The sequence below is a fragment of the Solanum stenotomum genome, chromosome 9 (genome assembly GCF_019186545.1).
Source record: "Solanum stenotomum isolate F172 chromosome 9, ASM1918654v1, whole genome shotgun sequence".
NCBI lineage: Eukaryota > Viridiplantae > Streptophyta > Magnoliopsida > Solanales > Solanaceae > Solanum > Solanum stenotomum.
Window position 1 is genome coordinate 12,373,213 of NC_064290.1, and position 22,608 is coordinate 12,395,820.

A 22,608-nucleotide genomic window follows, 5' to 3' on the forward strand; every position below is an offset into this window, starting at 1 on the left:
TTGTTTATTTCGTAAGAATGAATAAACAATTGGGCTATTTTAATAGCTTTACCACTTATGAGATTCTTATGTTTATGAAAAAATATACAACACAAAAATTCCATATCGCATATCCAAACAAAACTTCAATTTCACCTCATCATTTCATATTATGATATCATATCATGATTCGATATCGCATGGCCAAATGGGCCCTTAATTTTGAAATTCATAGTAAATTAAAGAAAAAAAAGTTAGGCATCTACTCTCTACACTCCCCCTTCCTCCCCTCAAAAAAAAAACCCCTTCACTCGAATCTCTTTCATTTTTTTCTCTCTATTTGGTTCTTGTCCACCATTTTAAATTTTATTTTTTTCAATTTATGACAAACAAGAGAGAAAAAAAGGAGGAAAATAACAATGAATTCATATAGAAATAATTAGTTCAATAAAAGATGACTTAATTAAGCAAATATGTACGAGTATTGCATTTTTCTTTTGTGTGTACCCAAAATTCAAAATAAAAGAATAAAAATAATCATTTCTCTTATCCCATCGTCATCCCACCATAACAATAATACAAAATAGAATAATATAAACATGTGAATTCATTTTAAGTTGGAGTCCCGGATATCCTAATTAAGAATAAGAGATTAAAAAAGACATTTGGATAATTAATAGAAAATTTTATATTAATAAAAGTAATAATTATTTTAGATGGACAGTCAATTGGGGTGAATATGGATTTTAGTTGGATCCTCATTTATGAGTTGGGTTACATTATAATAAATTGGGGGTTGATTTAAAATAAGTCAATAGAAAGATATCATGAAATTAATTTATTTTTCAATATTATTTTCAAGTGTATCATGTCAAAATATGAATCATAAGTGATTTTATAAAAAAATATTTTTTTTAACAAAATGATTTTTATTATTTATTTGAGAAGGGTTTTAATTTGGACCAATCACATTAAACAATATAATTTCTATTATCTTATTATATAGAAATGTGATGTGGAGGACGACCAAGGGTAAATCTGTCATTTTACCTCAAAGAAAAGACAAAATAGATGGCAAATCCATCATCTTACTTAAAACACAAAATAGATAATTAACCTTTTCTCAACATTTCCAGAAGAATTCATTCTTTCATATCTTTGTACCAACAATGGAGAGACATCCGCTCCTTCACAAGTATTCAGAAGTCTCTTTTCTCCAAACTTGAATTCAAGGCCTGCTCATTAACTTCATCTTCTTAGCTGGGTATGCATTTTTAGGTCAGCTTTTGTTTCATTATTTGACCTAATCTACTCTTGAAAAAGATTAAATTTTACAATTTCATAACTGAGTTTGAGATTAAGGCGTAGAAATTATTGTTGTATTCTTATATATATTCAAATTTTGGTGCAAGCGGAAGAGGCGTTGTCCATGGTTTACATATCCAGATCCCCGATCATGTTTGTGGGATGTGGTTAGTTCTACACACGGAAAATTCAATTTAGTTTTTTCTCCCAATTTTTTCTCTTGGTTCTTTCATATTTTTCAATTTTATGAGTTAAGTTCAAGTCTGCTATAGTAATTGTTCTGCCTTAACTCTCTCTATGTTCTGCCACATTCATTTTCTTTTTTGGATCCAACAAAGACCTCAAAATTCATGTCGGTATTTTCCTTCATTGAATTACTTTTTTTTATCTTCTTCTCATTGTGTAGATGCCCTTTGAATCTTGAACTTTCTTCTAGGAAAATGTGTTTGATTGGTAGTAGCTTGGACACTCTACAAGACAAGTTCAAGTGCAGTGGCAGATTTTCTTGCCTCTTTTCTAACAATCGTGCTTTCATTTCAAAATTAGCTTTAATGTTGAAAATTCGAGTATCCTGAATAACAATGGATAATTTTTACTGATCGGCTCTAAATGTCTATATACCTAACTTACTGATTGTCTTCGAGTTTGATGTAAAGACTAAAGACTGACTGAACAGTACAGTGAAGGATGTTTGCTTAAAGAAATGAATAATAGACCTATTTTCTAGAGGGAAGTGTCGATACATATACGAGTTAATTAAGATTGCGGCTCTATTGATTATCTTTGATTCTTGAATCTAAACTTAGTGCAACATTCTAATAAAGATACTCCTTTGATGATGAATGAAGAATGACAATGATATTTCTATATAGCACTCTAACTTATCACCATTTTCTAACATACAGAGACTTTGTTTAAATTTGTCTATTGAATTTGTTTTCTCCACTGTTTTTAAATCAGTCTCTTGTGTCTTTCATGCTGGCTATTGAGAGAGAACCATGTAACTATTGTTGACTAATACTGATTCTCTGCTTATCTTCTACTACTACTAATCATGATAAAAAAAATGTAGTTTGGTGTACACATTAGGTGTCGGTAACTTTTTTCCTTCAAACTATTCCAGCAAAGAAGGCAAGTGTTAGAGCAACAGAGTAAAATTGTCTCTGTCTGACCTATGGTCACTGGTTCAAGTCATGGGATCAACCATTTATTCTTGTGTCAAGGTAGGTTGCCTACATCCCGCCAACATTATATTTCATAGAGCTTGTGTGCACTTACCAAACTACCATGCCCCTCCGTCCACAACAATTAGCACATACACCTAATAACAAGGACATCACAGTAAAATTACTTTGTTATCGTAATCGAATAGACCCCATGAAATATAGTTGGACTGGTTATTTTTTTCTTTAACTTCTTTAATAACAATTAAGATTCTACATTAACACTTGACTAATAGTAAATGGGCTTGCTCTGTTCTTTTTTCCATCATAAAGTTTTATTTTTTCATGTTGCTTCTAAATTAAAACTTGTATCCTTTTAATTATAATCTTTTATCCTTTTAGGTGAACCAATGAAATAAAAAATGTTGGATGCATAAAAATATAAGCTATAATTAATCTCTCTTTTTCTAAGACAAACGCCTTAAGCTTTAAATTTTTGGGGACCTAATATTTTTATCAAGAAGAAGATATATGATGTGCGCGTTAGAGGGATAGTTTATTGTCTAGCTACCAGATAGTCATTATGGAGTATTTCAAATTGTGTCCAAGGGAAAAAACATAAGCACATAAGAGGTTCACAAGAAGAAGGAAATAGTCCAGGTTCGTATCATTTCTTGTTTTGCTATGACACAAATAATGATTACCCTGACATGTATACATGTAGCTGTTTTTTCGCTCAAATAGTTGTTTTGTTCTATGGCTTAGCCATGAAATACTGTTATTTGGGTGCTTTAAAGATCATAGTTCGTCTTCACGAGCTCACTTGAATGTTTGAAGGATTTCATATTATTTGGAGTGGCGAGGAAACAAATTCCTTAGCTAGATTGTGTTATTATGAGGATAACGAATATCTTATTGGTTTGGTTATCGGTTTAAGGTGTTTACAAACTGATAAACCGAATCAGTAATTCACAAAATGGATCGAACCGATTGATAAGCACCCCTATTAAGTCCATGGAATTAACAACTTAACATAGTGGTAGGTTTAAAGAAGCCAAGTACCTGCTTTTGACACAAGATTTCTTTAGGAGGAATTCAGTTGTCTTTTAAATGCTTGGCCAGATTTTCTTTTTGCTTTGGAATTAGCTAATTTTGAGTTTTTCTTTTACCCTTTCTATTATAATCCTTTTCCTTTGTGCTATGTGTAATTGCAGGTTCAACTCAAAAGCTAAGTTGGTCGAACATCTCAATCTTAAATATTCATCTTCTGCAATCATTTTGTGCCTCACTTCGGAGTGTGCCTTAATTTTTTCTCCATCGTTGCACCAGACTGTTCTATTATTTATGGTGAGTTTCGTTTGAATTTTGTTTCCTCTTTTGTGTTTGTATTGTATCGACTAATATTGCACATGTAGAGCTATTTCTTCGTATCTCTCGCTCCGATCTTTTATAGTTCATGTGAATTTAGTTCATTGTGGGATGAATTGAACTTCAATCTCTGAAAATAAGTGTTATCTATCTTCTTATATTTCAATACTCTGTTTTAGTTGTTGTTTTCCTTTTTGATATGTGTATGTGTTCGTTAATAAAATTTTTCATTTATTCTTTCTTAAAAATATAGAAGCTATTTTCATATGTTGCAAAATTAAATAACATAGTGCTTTTGGAAGGTTCAAATTCTAGTGGAGCTAGATCAAAACACTATAGATATTTTTTTCCCTATTTGCTTAAAGTTGGTGAGTAGAGTTACCAGATACTTATATTGGTTCATTGTCTAGGTTAGTGTAAGGTGGCTTGGACACTGCAATTCGACAACACTATGAATATTCAATCATATCTTCTAACTCCCCAACCATTCAGATTTCTCCCAAGAATAATATTACGTCAGTTATTGCTTTATATACTTTGATAGACAATAATTTTCCTTCAGGTTGAACTGCTCCAATGGATCTAAAATTCAAATGACAAGCAAAACAAGTTTTTCACAAATTACAGGACTAAAATCAATTGATTTTATAAGCAATGAACCAATGTCGGCATCTCTTTTCAAGTTTTTCCCTATTTCCTTGGCCTTCCCTCAAACTTTAGTCTTCATCATACTTTGGATCTTTAGTCATTAAAGTTGTCATGATTAAATTGTTGAATTTAATGGTGGTTGACTTGACGAAAATGAAGGTGCAAGCTAGAGTTAGTTCATATGATATATGACATGATATGATACTTTTTATCAGAAGGTGGTGATTAGATCTTTAGAAGATAATTACTAAGTATCATATTTTTTATTGTAATGAAACCTGAACATTTTGCCTAGGTATCATGAAAGTGGAGCATCTAAAAGTATTCTTGGTACTATAGTAGAGCTTTAGAATTATAGTATACAGAAAAAGAGTACATATTGAACATCAATGAGTTGCGTACACTTACTCTTTTACCAGTAATTTATTTGTCCATATTTTTTCATGCTTTTAAGTTGACATTCAATTTTTCCATGTCTTATATTTAACAATAACAAATTCACTCATTCTTGAAAAATAAATGTATAAGTGTGTGTTTGTATTTTGTGAGATTTCATATCAATGAATTGTTGAGAATTTTCTATTTTAGATACATTGTGACAATGAAGAATGAGGTGAGCTAAATGAAGAAATAATCTCCAATACTTCTGTCATACTTCTTTAAAAAAGAAGAAGATAGAGAAACTACTCACAAAACTGTAGTTGCGTTACATTTGTAAACCTGCAATTATATCTATATAATACATAGATTACAATTTTTATTTTTATTTTGAAAGTAGCTCGTAAATAGATGACCCTTCATGGATATGAAAAATTTTCGTTACAACAACGTCATGTAAACAATATGAAGCTTTTATAGATGTAAATAATGTGTCATTTTGTAACCAAGTGACATCATTAAATTTTGCACAACTTAAAGAATTTTGTTGTTAAATGCCTATAAACAATAAGATTCTAGATTTTTGTACATTGTGAGAGTTGCAAAGATGAAGTGTAAACATCATAAAGTTTATGAAGTATAGTTGTGGCAATATGCAGAAACATGACACTATCAAAAGAAGAATGGTACTTGCTTGTGCTAGGTAAAATTTGTTGGAGTGTGAACATCTTGTCTATGATACTGGGATTTACTTTTATAGCAAAAAAGTTTCATTCACTTAAGGATATTCTTGCTTTGGGACTATATTACTTGGAGTTGGAATTATTTCCAAACATATGCCCCTATTCTTATGCAACTCTACCCATGATGGTGATGCATCTTGCCTGTGAACTCTATGATTTAATGGTAAGCATGGCCTAATGCATGTTGTGTCGCTAAGACTTACTTTATCTAATCGTATTGATCAGATTAAAGCATAATCATTGTAATTCTAGCATCATACATGATTATCCTATTAATAGCCTTATTTTCATTAAGTCCCAATTTCCAAGATAGTTTGGTTAAGACAAGTCAACCTTTAAACCTTAAGATTATGCTTGCATTGGGTATGTCCATACATGATATATGAATTCCTCTTACTCGACCTCTTATTCTCTGTCATATTTTTCTAATTTCTGTTTTAAATTCTTCCCATGATGTGTTGCTCTATATATGGTCCACCAGGCATTGGGAAGACCTTGCAAAGGTTGTAGTACATCATACNTCATATTTTTCTAATTTCTGTTTTAAATTCTTCCCATGGTGTGTTGCTCTATATATGGTCCACCAGGCACTGGGACGACCTTGCAAAGGTTGTAGTACATCATACTACCACGACCTTCATATGGGTAGATGGTGGTGGTATAATGATAGTAAAATAGTTGAGCACTTATGGAGTTGTGTTTACTCAGTAATTTACTTATTTTAATGTAAAATGTGGTCAAAGTTTTGATGACTTGCAAGTAAAGAAGCATTCTGGAAACAACTTAATCTTATTTTCAAATCAAATGCCTAATAGTAATAAGTAGTTTATGCCTTGCAATACTTGATTATGACAAAATTTTATATTTTTTTAGAATTCTAGCAAAATAGCTAACCCCTTCTCTCCCAAAGTAGATCATTACTCGAGTTTATAAAAATATTTTCTGGAATTATGTTTTATGGTACCAAATTGCCTGATACAATTCATCAATTTATACTTGAAACCCATCATATATAGTCTTTTTCTCTGCTGCTTGTTTTGATCTTGAATTGAGAGAATTGTTTCTTATTGACCAAAAAAATAGGTTAAAGCGGTTACAATTATACACCTCAAACTTTTAGCCAAAAAAAAAATAGATGTTGCAAAATCGAATATGTTGGAAGGTGCTAAGCACGGCCATGCCTATCTAGTATATAGAAATGCCATCAAAGGGATGACCAAGGTAGAATTGTCTTTTCCAAATTGTCTAGAAACATCCTTTCTTCTCCAAAAACACAGAAGTAGAAACATTGACTATTCTCCAAAGCTAAAACAGAGCAGCCCTTCAATTCTCCATCTTCAGCTTTTAAAGAATACTTAGAACGACCTTTTTCAGCGCCATAGTTGTCGGTGACAACACAACTGTGAGATTAATTACTACGTGGTCGTCCAACTCCGACGTTTGGAGTCACAAGGATGATTCAAAATTGCTGCCCTTCAAATATCGACATTGCATAAGTTAAGTAATCTAATCCTTTGGTTATAGTCTGCTACATGTTATTCCTAATGCATTAATGATTAAACCTATGTAATGTCTCATTGAAGTCTAAACCACTATAAGCTTATTGTGAGCAGTAGGCATGTATTTGTGAATTTGATGTTTTTCAAAGTGACAATAAAGTAAAACGCTTTTTATTGAAGATAAGAAGGGAAATGGCCCTCACTGGCATGAATTAGAGACATTTACAAAATTAATATTTCGAATGATATGGTTATGGCTCAAGTAGAAGGTGTAAGATTAAATACTTTCAGGATCTTGAATACGATAATCTTACATAGAGATTGTTAGGGGCACAAATCTGATGCAGAAGACATCATCACAGAGAGAAGCGGAAGCGTTAGTTGTAAATTGGTTTCTACCTCTTTGCCCTAACTTTATGTTACCACAACCATCAACGATGGAATTATTGTAGAGAATATGTGGTAACCCTAATGGGTGGAGGGAGGACCAATTTATAGAGGTTATGACTTAATCTGGTACGTCCATCAAGTAACCAATGTACGGACGAGATCTATTCCTTATTAAATATTATTTATGGTATTACTTGGGTTACAAGTAAACTTGGGCCAGAAGTAAGAAATAATTAATAATAATTCTTACATTCTCCCACTTGGCCCAATGACCATATAACATTAATATTTAATAAACATTAGTTGCGCATACAATAAATCTCTTCTATAATGTCTATCATACATACCACAATATAACAAACTACTAATGCGAGTTATGATGGTTGATCATAAATTTTAAGCTACATACTTCCTTCCATATACTACTACATTAGCAACTTATCATACTAGGTTCATAAGCTATAAAACATATAACATTATGGTCCACAATAATGTCTCATAGAGACTTATCTTGTAATATCTCAAGACAATAATGTATACACCATTATGAGAAACAAGAAATTCATTAATGTATATCAGAAACACATAATTTGAGCTCAGAGTGTAAAACATCATAAATGTATCAATCATAAGTACAATCAAGACCCATTCTTTGAACATGTTTTTTAAATGTCTTTGGTTGTAAGCCTTTTGTTGACAGATCTGCAATCATGAGATCAGTTCTAATATTCTCAAGTAACACTCTTTGTTTCTGAACTTCTTCCTTAACAGTAAAGTATTTTAATTCCATATGTTTGGCACATTTGGAGTACTTATCGTTCTTGGAGAAGAATATTGTTGCAGCATTATCACAATAAATTTTCAGCGGCTTGGTAATGGTGTCGACAACCCCAAGTCCTGAAATGAAGTTTCGCAGCCATAATGCATGAATTGTGGCTTTATAACATGCCACAAACTTTCTTTGCAACCCTTTCATTAATCCATTCCAGGATTACTTTGATATCTTCCTAGCATTTCGACTACAAAACTAATATCCGGTCTTGTGCAAGTTTGAACATACATCAAACTTCCAACAATAGAAGATGAAGGAATTTATTTCATTTCGTTTCGTTCTACATCATTCTTTGGGCATTGCATGAGATTAAATTTGTCCCATTTTTTTTTGAATAGGAACTATTCTTAATTGTTCATGTTAAATCTCTCTAGAACTCTTTTGATATAACCTTTTTGAGACAGTCCCAATAATTCTTGTGATCTATCACGAAATATTTCTATCCCTATCACATAGGATGTCTCATCCATATCTTTCATTTCAAAGTTCATAGAGAGAAAGTCTTTCATCTCACGCAATATGCCTAAATCATTAGCAGCAAGTAAAATGTCATCAACATATAGGACTGAAAATATAAACTTACTCCCACTTATTTTTTGGTATATACACCGATCAACGGTAATCTCCTTAAATCCTAAAGATAATATGGTATCATTAAACTTTATATACCATTATTGTGAGGCTTGTTTGAGTCAATATATTGACTTCTTTAGCTTACACACCATTTGATCTTTTCCTTTAATTTCGAAACTCTCTGGTTGGTCCATATAAACATCCTTCTCGAGGTCTCCATTAAGAAAGACAGTTTTCACATCCATTTGATGTAACTCTAAATCATAATGAGCTACCAAGGCCAAAACAATTCTTAATGAGTCTTTCTTTGAGACTGGTGAAAAGGTCTCTTTATAATCAATGCCTCCTTTTTGAGTGTATCCCTTGGAAACAAGTCTAGCTTTATATCATTCAATATTACCATTAGAATTGCGTTTGGTCTTGAAGACCGATCTACACCCGATTCTTTTAGAATTTTCTGGTAATTGAACATGATCCCAGACTTTGTTGTATTCCATGGATTTTAACTCTTCATTATAGCATCAATCCATTTATTAGACTCAGTACTTTCTATGGCCTGTGAAAATGAAACCGGATCTTTATTAATTCTGATGTCAAAATCTCACTCTTGTAAATAAATCACAAAATCATCTGAAATGGCCTATTTTCTTAATGGCACTGTTTGTGGTTCATTTGCATTAGATACTTGCGAGTTAGTTCCTTTTTGAAGTGTTTCACCCAAATGTTGTTCAACATTGTTAAAGTATTCTTCAACAAGTGGAACAACATTTGTGATTGGTGCGAAAGTAGGTACATTCATGGGCAATGAAATATTTACCCTTACCTCATTAATTTCCACACTTTGTCGTTCAACACTCCCACTAACTTCACCATTCTCAAGGAATTTTGCAAATGGATTTGGACATTGTTCGGATTCGTTATACTTTCCATAAGATTCACCACCTCTATCTGACCTAATGATTTTCACTTTTCTATCTAATTGTCTTTCAACCTCATTAATGTACACTTTGAGAGAGTCCGCTGCTTGAGATTTTTCTTTCAACAAATAGATAAATCCATAACGTGAAAAATCATCGATAAAGGTGATAAAATATTTTTCTCCACCAAAAGATGGAACATCAAAGGGTCCGCAAATATCACTGTGTATAATTTCAAGAAGTTGAGTCCTCCTTGTGGCACCTTTCTTGATATGTTTGGTTTGCTTTCCTTTAATGCAATCCAAACATATATCAAGATCAACAAAATTCAAATTCAGAAGAATTTCATTCTTTATTGATCTTTTTAATCGTTCTTTGGATACATGACCCAAACGTTTATGTCACAAATAAGCAGAACTTTCATTTAGTGAACTACATTTAATTCCAACATTTTGATGAATAGTAAGCAGAGATTCAGAAAAATTATTATCAAGTCTCAATCTATATAAACCATCAATAAGAACACCAGAACCATAAAAAATAGTATTCTTATATAAATTGAAACATCTATGTCCAAACTTAAAATCAAATCCAGAAACATCAAGTCTTGAAAGGGAAATCAAATTCTTAGAAACTGAAGGAACATAAAGAGTCTGTAATAGATCAAGGTGATGTCCAGTCTCCAAGATCAATCGAAAAGTCCCTATGCCTTCAATTTGAGCCTTCATGCGATTTCCCATGAACACGTAATCCTTATTTGGATTTGTAGTTTGGATCGTTGTGAATCCCTGCAACATAGTGGATACATGAGTAGTTGCACCAGAATCAAGCCACCAAGTATTATTAGGAACTTCTACTAAATTTGATTTGAAACATACAAAAGCACTAAATGTATCTTTCTTTTCAAACCAAGCTTTACGTTTCAGGCAATTTTTCTGATAGTGTCCTTCTTTTTTACAGAAACGACACACATCAACCTTGAGTTCCTTATGAGCATCATGTGAAACTTTAGCAGGTGCTTTCTTTTTCTTAAACTTGTTGGCCTTTACTTTAAGTCCTTTACCATTTCCTTGACCCATGAGGTTAATGAAATGACCTCCCTATTTCTTAAGTCTTGACTCCTCTTGAGTAAGCATACTGGACAATTCACTAACATCTCACTTATCCTTAATTGTGTTATAGTTAATTTGGAATGGTCTATACTCAAGAGGCAATGAGTTCAGAATAAACTGAACCAAGAAGGTGTCATCCACTTTCATCCCCAAAGTCCGAAGTCTTGCTGCAATGTTAGTCATCTCAATGATATGATTTTGCATACTACGAGACCTATCAAACTTCATGGTCGTGGTTCAGCCATTAGTGTAGAACGAAAACATTCTTCCACAAACTTCAGGTATTCCCTGGCACTTTCTATTTGTTGAATAATACTCTTAATGTTGTTAGCAACAGTCATTCGCATGAACATAAGGCTTAATCTGTTAGAGCGATCCCATGATTTATGAAAAGACTTCTCATCCTCACTGCTCTTATCAGTAATGGCAGTAGGTTTGTCATTCAGTAGAGCCAAGTCAAGATCCATCACACCTAAGTAAAACTGGACTTGTTCATGCCATTCAGAGAAGTTCAATCCATTGAACACAGTAACAGACGAAGCATGCGAATGAAGAGGAATAACTGCAAAATAGATATACATGCTCACAAACCAGAAAATAATGTGAATTTAGTAAAGCGATAAAAATATATCGTAATTCTCCTTTGGGTAGATATTACGACATATTATCATAATTTAAATGTCAATTTTATCTTTAATAGGTAATTGAATATTTTTTAATCAAACATATACGACATCTTTGGATATACAATATATGTTTGATTAAAAGATATTAATTTACCTCATAATTTTCAAATTCTTAAGTTCTAGCAATAGTGAACGTCAATTTATCTATCTATTTTTCAATATAGGCATTTAATTAATCTTCATAGACAAATGACAATTTTATGAATGCATATTTTCTCTTAACCATACTAGTTTGGCCACTTTGGTGACTAACAAGCTATATGAATACAAATGCATACATAATCTCATAAAGTTTTGTGCATGTGAATAACTTTAAACATTTTAGTTTGGCCACTTTGGTGACTAGCAAACTATAGAAGCATAATACATGCATCAAATGATCATAAACAAGATAAGTGTAGACGTTAATTTCTCTAGTTTGGCCACTTTGGTGACTAACAAACTATAGAAACATAATACATGGATCAAGTGATCATAAACATGATAAGTGTAGACGTTAATTTCTCTAGTTTGACCACTTTGGTGACTAACAAACTATAGAAACATAATACATGCATCAAGTGATCATAAACATGATATGTGTAGACGTTAATTTCTTTAGTTTGGCCACTTTGGTGACTAACAAACTATATAAATACAAAGCACACATAATATCATAAAATTTTGTACATGTGAATAATTTTATACATTTTAGTTTGGTCACTTTGGTGACTAACAAACTATAGAAACATAATACATGCATCAGGTTGAAAAACCAGACCCAGTCTCTCTTGGAATATTGAATATGCCAATAAATAATGAATTGTACTAATCCACATATGTCAAGTGATCATAAATATTATATATGTAAACATTAATTTATGTAGTTTGGCCACTTTGGTGACTAACAAACTATATTGCATTAAGTACACACATATTATTTATTGCTCAGTATAACGATCACTTTAATTTATTGCACAATCTAAAACAAAACATAATTATTACATTATGGAAAGATTAAAATAAGAGTCCAAACGCCTTAAATAGTCAAGCACAAAATTACGCTACTACAATTGAATTTAATAATAAGTTTAAACATAATTTTAATTTGTCAAACTATAGATGGTATCCACAATATATTCATTAAACGATCAAGATGCCATTGTACATGAACTTTGACCAAATATATCTAATATATAGAATATTCAATAGTATTTAAATTAGTCAGACCAAACTGATTGACTAAAAAGAAATTAAGGCATACAAACTGCTCAACTTTAGTTAACACGGTTAAAGTAGTGTTAATTTTTTTATTTTAAGAAAAAAACTTTAATTGACATATTATATTACGTAGTCATATCTAATATGATGCTTAGACCCAATAACAAATAGTCCGCTGATGCCCTTGATATATATATATATATATATATATATATTTTATTTGAATTAGTTGCAGAAGATATACGAAGATTATCCGTTCAAACAATCCAGACTCTGATACCACATGTAAGAATAAATACTTTCAGGATCTTGAACACGATAATCTTATATAGAGATTGTTAGGGGCACATACCTGATGCAGAAGACATCATCACAGAGAGAAGCGGAAACGTTAGTCGTAAATTGATTTCTACCTCCTTGCTCTAACTTTATGTTACCACAACCGTCAGCGGTGGAATTATTGTAAAGAATATGTGATAACCCTAATGGGTGGAGGGAGGACTAATTTATAGAGGTTATGACTTAATCTGATACGTCCATCAAGTAACCAATGTACAGACGAGATCTATTCCTTATTAAGTATTATTTATGATATTACTTGGGTTACAAGTAAACTTGGGCCATAAGTAAGAAATAATTAATAATAATTCTTACAGAAGGCTAGCTGGTGGATCCTTGATCTCTGCCTTATTCATGGCGAATTGAGAATGAAAGGATCATGTTATCGTCAATGACTTGATACATATCCGGAGTAAACCTGAAAATTTCTTAACAACTTGAATCCACAACTTTTTTGTTATTTATTTTGGTAAGTTGATCGAGAGGGAAGGTACCTGAAGGCTAATATTTGTAATTTCTATGTTCTACCTATTGGCTTAGAATTGTATCTATGTGTCACAAAATCACTGACTGATATAAGAACATGATAAAAAGAGGATACTAACAGAGTGGATAAAACTTGCCTCTAAATTGTAAAATGAAAGAGACGTGTAGAGGTTGATAAAAATTGACCATATTAATGTCGAAGGAGGCTTGAGATCTTGACATCTGACCTTACCGAGGAAAACTAATCACATGTATGAGATTTACTTGAAGTATTTTGGATTTGTAAGAAAATATGTTTTTCTTAATTCCTGTAGTTGCTTGTGTAGCATTGTTACTTGCAGGAAATACCTAGAATCTGCAGTAAATGAATTATGTTTCTATTTCAGAAAAAGTATTCTTTCAAATTTCAATTATTTGGTGAATGGTTTTAGTCCTATATAGTCATGCATGCAGGACTGTTTTAGTTTCAAATTTTGCTTTTTGAGAATGCATGTGAGACATTCCAAGCAGGAGTCATGTATCAGCAAGAAATTGGTGCTGAAGATAGGAGGTTGAGCATTGTGAAATGTGTAAGTTTCTTGTTAAAGAAACTCTGAGAAGTCATTTTCTTTTGTAATCAAGATTTTAATTTGATAATGTTGATTTTGTGTTGTTTATTCCGTACTTTAAACTTCAAAGAAATGCAAAGTTTTCGTTGTAGTCTGCAAGATACATTAGGGCAGAAATCTTTTGCTTTCAACCTAAGTTGCTCGGATTTGGGTGAGAGCGTTCGAAACCGATGTGTATATAGAGGTCGGATACTTCATGATCTTAATTTCATGATATGGGGGTACAAATCCAAGTATTGATACTTAGACTATGATCTGGGGGGTAGAAATTTGGTGGTTGAAATAACCTTCTTCTATTTGAATAGATCAAATACTAGGTAATTAAACTATCTACACTTCTATTCATTTCAACATGAATAAATAGAGAGAATAAGGAAATTCTCACAAATTTTTGCTTAATCAACGTAACTATACAGATCGAGAGAATTGTGACCTCAAGTCTCCATTCAAAGCTTAGTTTAAAAGTGAAAGCATTGATGATGAGATCTAATTATATTTGGACGTGCAAACATGAATATGGCTTTTGATGGTGATATAGTAACAATTGAGCTTTTGCCTCAAGAACAGTGGCACGAGGAGAAATCTTTGGCATTATTTGATGAAGGTTTGTCCACTTCTTTTTTCCTTTAATGAACATTACTTTCTTGTATATTGCAAAATTGACCTACTTTGCCTTAGAACTACGCGAAATGGTCTAGATTTGTCCTCTATTAACAATTAGGTCACGATCATGAGCTTACCATTTCATAAATATATGGACTTATTGACTTACTAAAACTCTTTAAGAGTAATTAGTATCTGATCAAACTAAGTAGCACTATCATTTGCCGCATTTCTAATATGTGTCTTAAATCCACCCCTTTTACTTCCCCTTAACCCCTTTCCCGACCTCCATTCAACCTATCCATCCTTCTCTATTCACCATCATATCGTCACCGTTCGTCATGGTTATGGTCAAGTGCAACAATACTGTCAATATATGCATCTTGAGTTTTGAATATATCTCTTAATTTTGTTTTGCCAATTTTTCTTTCTCTTTGTATTCTGCTTCTAGGGTCATCATGTGGTGGCAGCTAATATATATATCCTTATCTAGAGTTGGATACAAAGTATTAACATTGAACTGTGATGCCACTGACTACCAAGTTACTGTTGAAAGTGCTGAGGCAACTCTGAAGTAAGATTAATTCATTGTTCTTCTTATTTACTTCCATCCGTTTCACACTTGCAGATTCATTGCTTTGGGTGATCGATTAAATATATTTTTTCCTGCTTTAGAATTGATGTCAACTTATAGTTTATTAAAACAATCCGTTGAAGTAGATTAATGTATTAGTTTGAGAAGTTAGCTATCTTTGTGTTGTTGCAAATGCTTCTTTTCTGTTAAGCTAGCATGTAAGCACATCTAACTTAAGTAGATGGTTTGAGGAGGACAAAAGCTGAATTAAGTCAGGTAATATGCAACTTACTATAGTAGTTATTTTAAGTGTATTCTTTCATGGTCATAAAGATAGAGTTGGGCGAAAAAACAACTTACTACAGATTTTATTGAAATCTCTATAAAAAATACTTTGTTGTTTTGTTTGTTAACTTAACAAAAGTTTTGGTCTTAGCTGCGCTGCGCGAACTTTTCACTTTTGATGCCGCACCCGTGTCATAATCTCTAAAAACACACTATTTTTGATGAATCTGATACGCACATGGTGACATTTTTGAAGAGTCCGTGCAACATAGATTCTGATTGGATTGCATCAGTTGCAAAAAAGATAGAAAAATACTTTTATAACATTTTTTTCTTAATCTCCAATCATGAGAAGTATTTGGCATAGGCTACATAAAAATATGCTTATAACTGACTGTAAAAGTAAATCGCAATTCAAAATAAGAAGATTTGACATTTTGCTTGGCAATTGATTAGTTTTTTTTTTTCATGAAAGTTATAATGTTCATGAGAATTTTGATGTATTCAATTGTAATATATTTGTGTTATGTGTCTAAAGAACATATCGACACTTGATTAAAAACTTGTAGGATTCACATTGCACCGGCTTTGACAAATCTTAGTATCACTTCACAAACTCCCTGGAGAAAACCTTGAATGACCATGATGATGAAAGTGTTTGCTCTTCATATTATTCTGATTCTTGATACCAGTATATCATGTATGCTATTCCTATTCAAGAAAAGTATACATTCCTTTTTCTGCAATCTGAATGGGGTAAACTAAACTAGACACTCATTTTGTTTCAGTTTACGACCTATTACCTTTGTGGCTCAAAAAGGCACACACTCCATGTCAAACTGCTAAATTATAAAAATTGAGTGTTGTTGTTCGGTTCATGTTCTTTAATTTTTTTTCCAGATTTGCTCTATTCATATTCATCTATTTGTTTAATGAGATACGATCTAGATGGTTCTTTAATAAATAAAGGTAACAAAGAGGTCAAGTTAGTCCTTTCTCTGTCAGATTGGATATGCACCGTACGTTGATGTGATAGAAATTTAACACTTAACTGGTTATATTAATGTACTCTTATCTCCTAATTGATGTTCTGCCGCACGAAAATCATAGTTTAGGTCTGGAATGATATTTCTACATCATCCACTACTTTATTTTCTTGACTATTGAGAGAAATATGACAATGAAAGGAAATCTGGTATCTTGCAGGTCTCTTAGATATGCTCCAATTTCTACGTCCAGTGGCCAGTTCTATCAATGTGCTCATAAACATTGAATGAACAACACTTGTACAACAACAAACAAATTGAGGTATATATTAAAAAATCTCTTCTTGATTGATATCTTTATTTATCATGCCTCTATTATACATTTGGTATTATTCTGCAAAAGAGGCGGTACAAATCAATTCTACATGCATGAAACTCGAAGTGGTCTTTTGTTCAAATCTACTCACCTATGTTTGTGTAAAAACAATTCAACTAATATTCTGATAAAATTAACTTTTGTTAATCTCAGTGAACTTGCAATCTAAGTTGTAGACATCTGATAACCTAATTGATCATCTCAGATAAGTTGTACACTATTTATCCTAGAGTATTTTCTCAAGTAATTTAGAGCTCACATGGCTCATTTACGATTCATAACTTTGTTTGTGTTGTGGACATTGATATGTAGGTAGAATTCAATATCACAATATGAATTGGAATCATGTTAATAAGAGATTTTATTACTCTCTCCATTTCAATTATTTAGTTTTAAAAAAAAATCTCCTTTTCTGTAATACTATCAATTTTCCACGTGATGTGCTTAAGATCAACAAGATATTTCATATATATGATTCAAAATGCTTTTTTACTCTTTAAAACTGTGTCAAATTAAAATAGAGGGAATAACATTTTTAGACAACTCTTTTACTCTTCCTTTTTAATCTCTAAGGAAGATAAAAGAAATAAATGCAAAAACTCCTCTTAACCATCGACTATCCCTACTGCACACTCGCTGGTGCAATGGCAAATCTTCTTCCAACAATCCCAACTGGTACTACTACTAAATTTTAAACTTCCGTTTTCAAAATTTAGCTTTAATGTTGAAAATTCTCAATTTTGACAGTCATCTGCTTTCATTCTTAAAGAAGTAATTGGGTATTCAGTTACTGAGAAAATTGCTCAACTTAAGATATCAATGGATATATTTCACTATTTATGTATCCATCCTATAATTATTTTCTTTTGTAGTCAAAACTTATGCAATAACCGTCACCATTTCACTCCTTAGATCCCTAAGGGAACTGGACGGTTTACTTGCACAAAGCCAAAGTATAGAGACTTTGTTTGATCCCTTTTATGCGGTTGATACTTCACTTATGACTAAACAGAACCAACATAAGGTGCAACAATCAAGAGTTAAAAGAACAGATGCGAAATGTCGTTTATTTATAAAATTCTTGCTCTTAACATCCTCCCTCTAGACTATTTTCTTTGGTTTCCCTGAACTATTAGTTTGTGTAAGGCTAAACAGGTTCATTAGATTTTATTTATCGGAAGACTCCGTGCAATATATTTTGACTTAAAATAACATAATATTGAAGTGTTATTTGGATGCTCATATGTATCTGCAGATACAGTTTATGGAACTTATTTGGAATTCATGTTTGGAATTTAGTATTACCATTGTATTTTACAAGTCCTCAATTATATTAGGATGCGTTATCATGGTTTTCCTTTTCCTTTTTGAGAAAAAAAAATTGACTTATTGATCTCTAGCTTCCTTTTTACGACTTCGTTCAACTACCTAAATTGATTTCAAGTATAGTGGTTAGGATACATTAGCCAATTCTATTGTTTCTTGCTCCATTTTGAAATAAACAATGTCAACTATACAGGCCGGTTAGAAGTCGATATAAGACTGTTATATTTTTATTTCATAATTACCAGTCTACAAAGTCTTTAAGTTTCTTTGCTTGAATGTTGCTATATATGGCAAACGTACCAAAATAATGGGCATTTTTACTTTTGTAAGAATACTAATATCTCACCCTAGTAACATGACATATCCAATATAATTTTTGTCTCTTTGAATTGGACCTCCATTCATTTTCATTAAGTAACAAGATTCTAACCAAAATTTCCATTTTTCTATCGTTTAACAATGGTAAATAGTATGAACCATGAGGATGGTAATCTCTTTGATGTTTTGAATGGATTTTGCAGTGTGTCTTACCAGCTTCCTGTACAATCTGTTCTTTGAATATATAAACAGGAACATATTATTTAAAGTGGGAAAGTCTACCTCAGATAAGCTCGAAATAGAAAGGCTGCTTAATTACTCTCGAAAGAAAAATGTTGTACAAGCTGTTGCAGTTCCGATAGCACCTTCACCCTTAGAAAAGCGTATAGTAGAACTTAGACTCTTGTATTTTATAGTAGTCATTCATCTATATATATATATATATATAAAAAAACTATAACTTTCGCATTTTTCTCTATTCCAGGTTGCACAAAGACATTTGATTCAGTCCCTGCTCCGAGGAAGGCAGTTATATTAGGCTACAATCCTATTAGACATTGGATGTCTATAGTTTACTGGTATGCGTTTTCCTCTGGAAATAGCCATATTTTTATAATTTCTATGGCTTTCTTTTTAACAATTTCTTGATTTGTATGTCTATTTTGAATCTTGATTTAGGTGGCTCTATGATTTCAATTTTCGTGGGTACTTTTACGATGATTCATCCATCATATGGCACCTTCAAAACTTCTGATGATATCTCCAATGAACTTAGACTGACATTTTCAATTATCTTTTTCTTTGACATTTTGACCAGACACCATATAGTTTAACCTTCTGATTAAGAAATGAAGGTATTCCACCGAGGTGCACTTCTGGTCATGGTCATGTATTATGTTAAAGTCCTTTAACCTAGAAGATGAAAATAAATGAGTGTTTTCCTTTATCTCGATTAATGCCTTAGCTTTCTGGACAACACCATCAATATAAACCTGAAAAGATATCACCCTTGGTTCTCTATTGATTTAGCAAAGATAGTTCATCTGCTAAGTTTGTTTTGGTAAAGCACAATAAACCTTGCCAAAACATTCATCTCGGTTATAGCTCACTCAATTGTTGCATCAAGAAATTGGATTGTATTATATTATCATATTTATGTGCTTTGCAGGTTCACTATAGAAACCAAATTCGAGCTCTCTTTCTCCTAACAATGAATCATACTGTTGCAATATGTTTTGTTGTGCATTCTGTGCTAAGCTCCTTCCAACTGCTATGAATTCTTCCAAAGTAAGTAGAGTTATTGTCATTCCCTTATCTTGCTTTGTTATATATAGTAACATACAACAAGAGGCCTTTTCTGATTTTCATGTATTAATGTTGTTCATCTTCGTTTTGCCCTTAGGTATCAAGGTTGAAATGAATTTCAAAATGATAAGTCAGCAGTTCCCTACTCTATGTATGTGGGATGGGGCACATGAAAAGGAAATGTATATGAGGCAGAAACTTTTGTCATAACTGATGATGTTAGACTTTTGTAATTTTAAAATTGCACATCTGAATAAACTATGGTCCTGATGTTATGGGGATGACAAACAATGTAGCCTGATTTTTGAGTGTTTACTTTTTGAGAATGCTGGTGAGACATTCCAAGCAGGAGTCATGTATCTGCAAGAAATTGATCATGCTGAAGCTAGGAGGTTGAGCATTGTGAAGTGTATAAATTTCATGTTAAAAGGAATTCTGAGAAATAATTTTCTTTTGTAATCAAGATTTAAACCTAATAATCAATGTTGGTAGCTTATATTTGTATGTTATTGTGCTCTTATTAAGCAAATTCCTTCTGGAATGTTTTCTGTATAATCATTTAATTTGTGTAGTATTTATCAAAAAGAGACCATCCTATTGCATGGTTGCATTTCTGTATAATCCTTTTTCCTTGAACTCTTTTAATTAATAGGCTATGAGGGACAATTTCTTCTTTGAAGTGCAAATAATGTAATTTCTCCAGTTTATTGATTGTTTTGGCATAAAAGGATGATGATGAGACTGTTAGTGTGCAGATGTTGCTATCTTTTATTGAGCAGTCAAAAAGAGAGAAGTCTCCGCAAAATGTAACCGATCAAGAGATTCTTGAAATTGTAATGTCAAGGTGGGACACCATTCCTGTCTTTGTGTTTGATTTATGAAGTTGAATCATACTACATCCGGTAGAAAATGGTTAAAATAGATTCCTTTTATTTCACTGTTGTTATTGTTCTCTTGCAATTGAACAAAAAGTAAGGTCTTCTCTTATCTTTAGATTTAAAAGTTAAAGTAGATGTTATGTCTTCTTGTGAGGAGGATATTGGTTTATTGGGCGGAGGATACACAATAACACTATCAACTATTGATTTGTCAAATAAAATTTATTGTGATTGATTTGAAAATTTTACATTGATGATGTGCTTGGCTTTGTATGAATATGCATAGTAATACGTACAATAACCATTCACAATATATTTTTACCAAGCTTGACAATGTTTCTACCAACATTATTTAAAATGAATGATAGTGTACCTCCGTGTTTTCCTCAATAAATGAGGAAGCTATGCTTTATAAATTATGATCGGTAAATCCCGAAAATGAGTAATTGACTAATAAAAAATAGGAAAAATATGAAAAAAAAATATAAAATTAACGCCAAAAATTCACAAATAAATATAGTAATCTTAAATTCAACAATTTTAACAATTTTTTTAAATTTTTATTTTTTTCGATAAATTACGAAAATGAGTAATTGATTAATATAAAATATAAAAAAAATATGAAAATGACTTTATGCTGAATTTTTAGGTTATATTTTTTATATTTTTTATTAATCAATTACTCATTTTAGAGATTTATCGAAAAAAATAAAAATTTAAAAATGTTATTGAAATTGTTGAATTAAGGTTACTATATTTATTTGTGAATTTTTGGCGGTTAATTTTTTTTTTTCATATTTTTCCTATTTTTTATTAGTCAATTACTCATTTTCGGGATTTACCGAAATTTTTTTGTTGAAAACAGGTTGGGTAGTTTATTTAAAATGGGGTATATCTAGACTTTTTCAAATAGTTTAGGGGTATATTTGACCCTTTTCCCTTTAATATAAATTTTGCGTGGTAATGTAAAAATGACGTGGCAATTTCATTTGGCATTTAACGCCCATAAGGGCATATTTAGACGAAAAGTTGGACGGCGAGGGCATGAGTGAGCCAAACTTTAAACGGGAGGTATATCTAGACCTTTTCGAATAGTTTAGGAGCATATTTGACCCTTTTCCCTAGATTTAAACAAATAAAATTATATCATAATTTAAAATGTTGAGACCCGTGCTAAGCACGGGCAAGAACCATCTAGTAAATAAATATGAGCCATTTTGCTCATAGCCATTAGTTTATCCCTAATATTCATAAACTTTGCGCGATAATAAAAAATTTCTATTAATTTGTGGTTTAATCTTTATCTGATACCTTAATTTTATAAATAATCTAAAAGTTTAATTTGCTCTTTATTTTTTTCCGAAAAGATAATACAAACGTACAAGTCTATGAGAACTTGTTTTCAAACAAAACAACACGTCAACACCTAAGTATCTTTCCCTATTTGGTATTCAGCCTGCTTGTGGAAAAGGGAAGCAAATGAAAGTGGTTTTATTGATGTAGTACAAAACAACAAAAATAAAATATCCATTTGTACCTTTATTGAAGTAGTACAAAGCAACTAAAATAAATTCCATTTGTACCTTTATTGATGCAGTACAAAACAACAAAAATAAAATCCATTTGTACCTTTATTGAAGTAGTAGTACAAAACAACAAAAATAAAATCCATTGGTACCTTTATTGATGTAGTACAAAACAACAAAAATAAAATCCATTTGCACCTTTATT

The 22,608-nt window shown here is 31.7% G+C and overlaps 2 protein-coding genes and 1 long non-coding RNA gene across 3 annotated transcripts in view; 1 reads left to right on the top strand and 2 right to left on the bottom strand.

Moving 5' to 3' along the window:
- Positions 1–22,608, bottom strand: part of LOC125876257 (OVARIAN TUMOR DOMAIN-containing deubiquitinating enzyme 11-like) — a 752,025-nt gene that overhangs the window by 16,421 nt on the left and 712,996 nt on the right. The window lies entirely within an intron of this gene.
- LOC125876261 (uncharacterized) lies at positions 1,130–3,973 on the top strand. Its single transcript, XR_007447478.1, has 3 exons — positions 1,130–1,257; positions 2,408–2,507; positions 3,662–3,973. It is a non-coding gene; the product is annotated as an uncharacterized LOC125876261 (long non-coding RNA).
- LOC125877287 (uncharacterized) lies at positions 11,132–13,161 on the bottom strand. The gene is made up of 2 exons (XM_049558627.1): positions 13,146–13,161; positions 11,132–11,469 (listed from the first exon to the last, which is right to left on the bottom strand). The coding sequence occupies exons 1-2, from the start codon at positions 13,159–13,161 to the stop codon at positions 11,132–11,134; spliced, it is 354 nt and encodes a 117-aa protein (XP_049414584.1).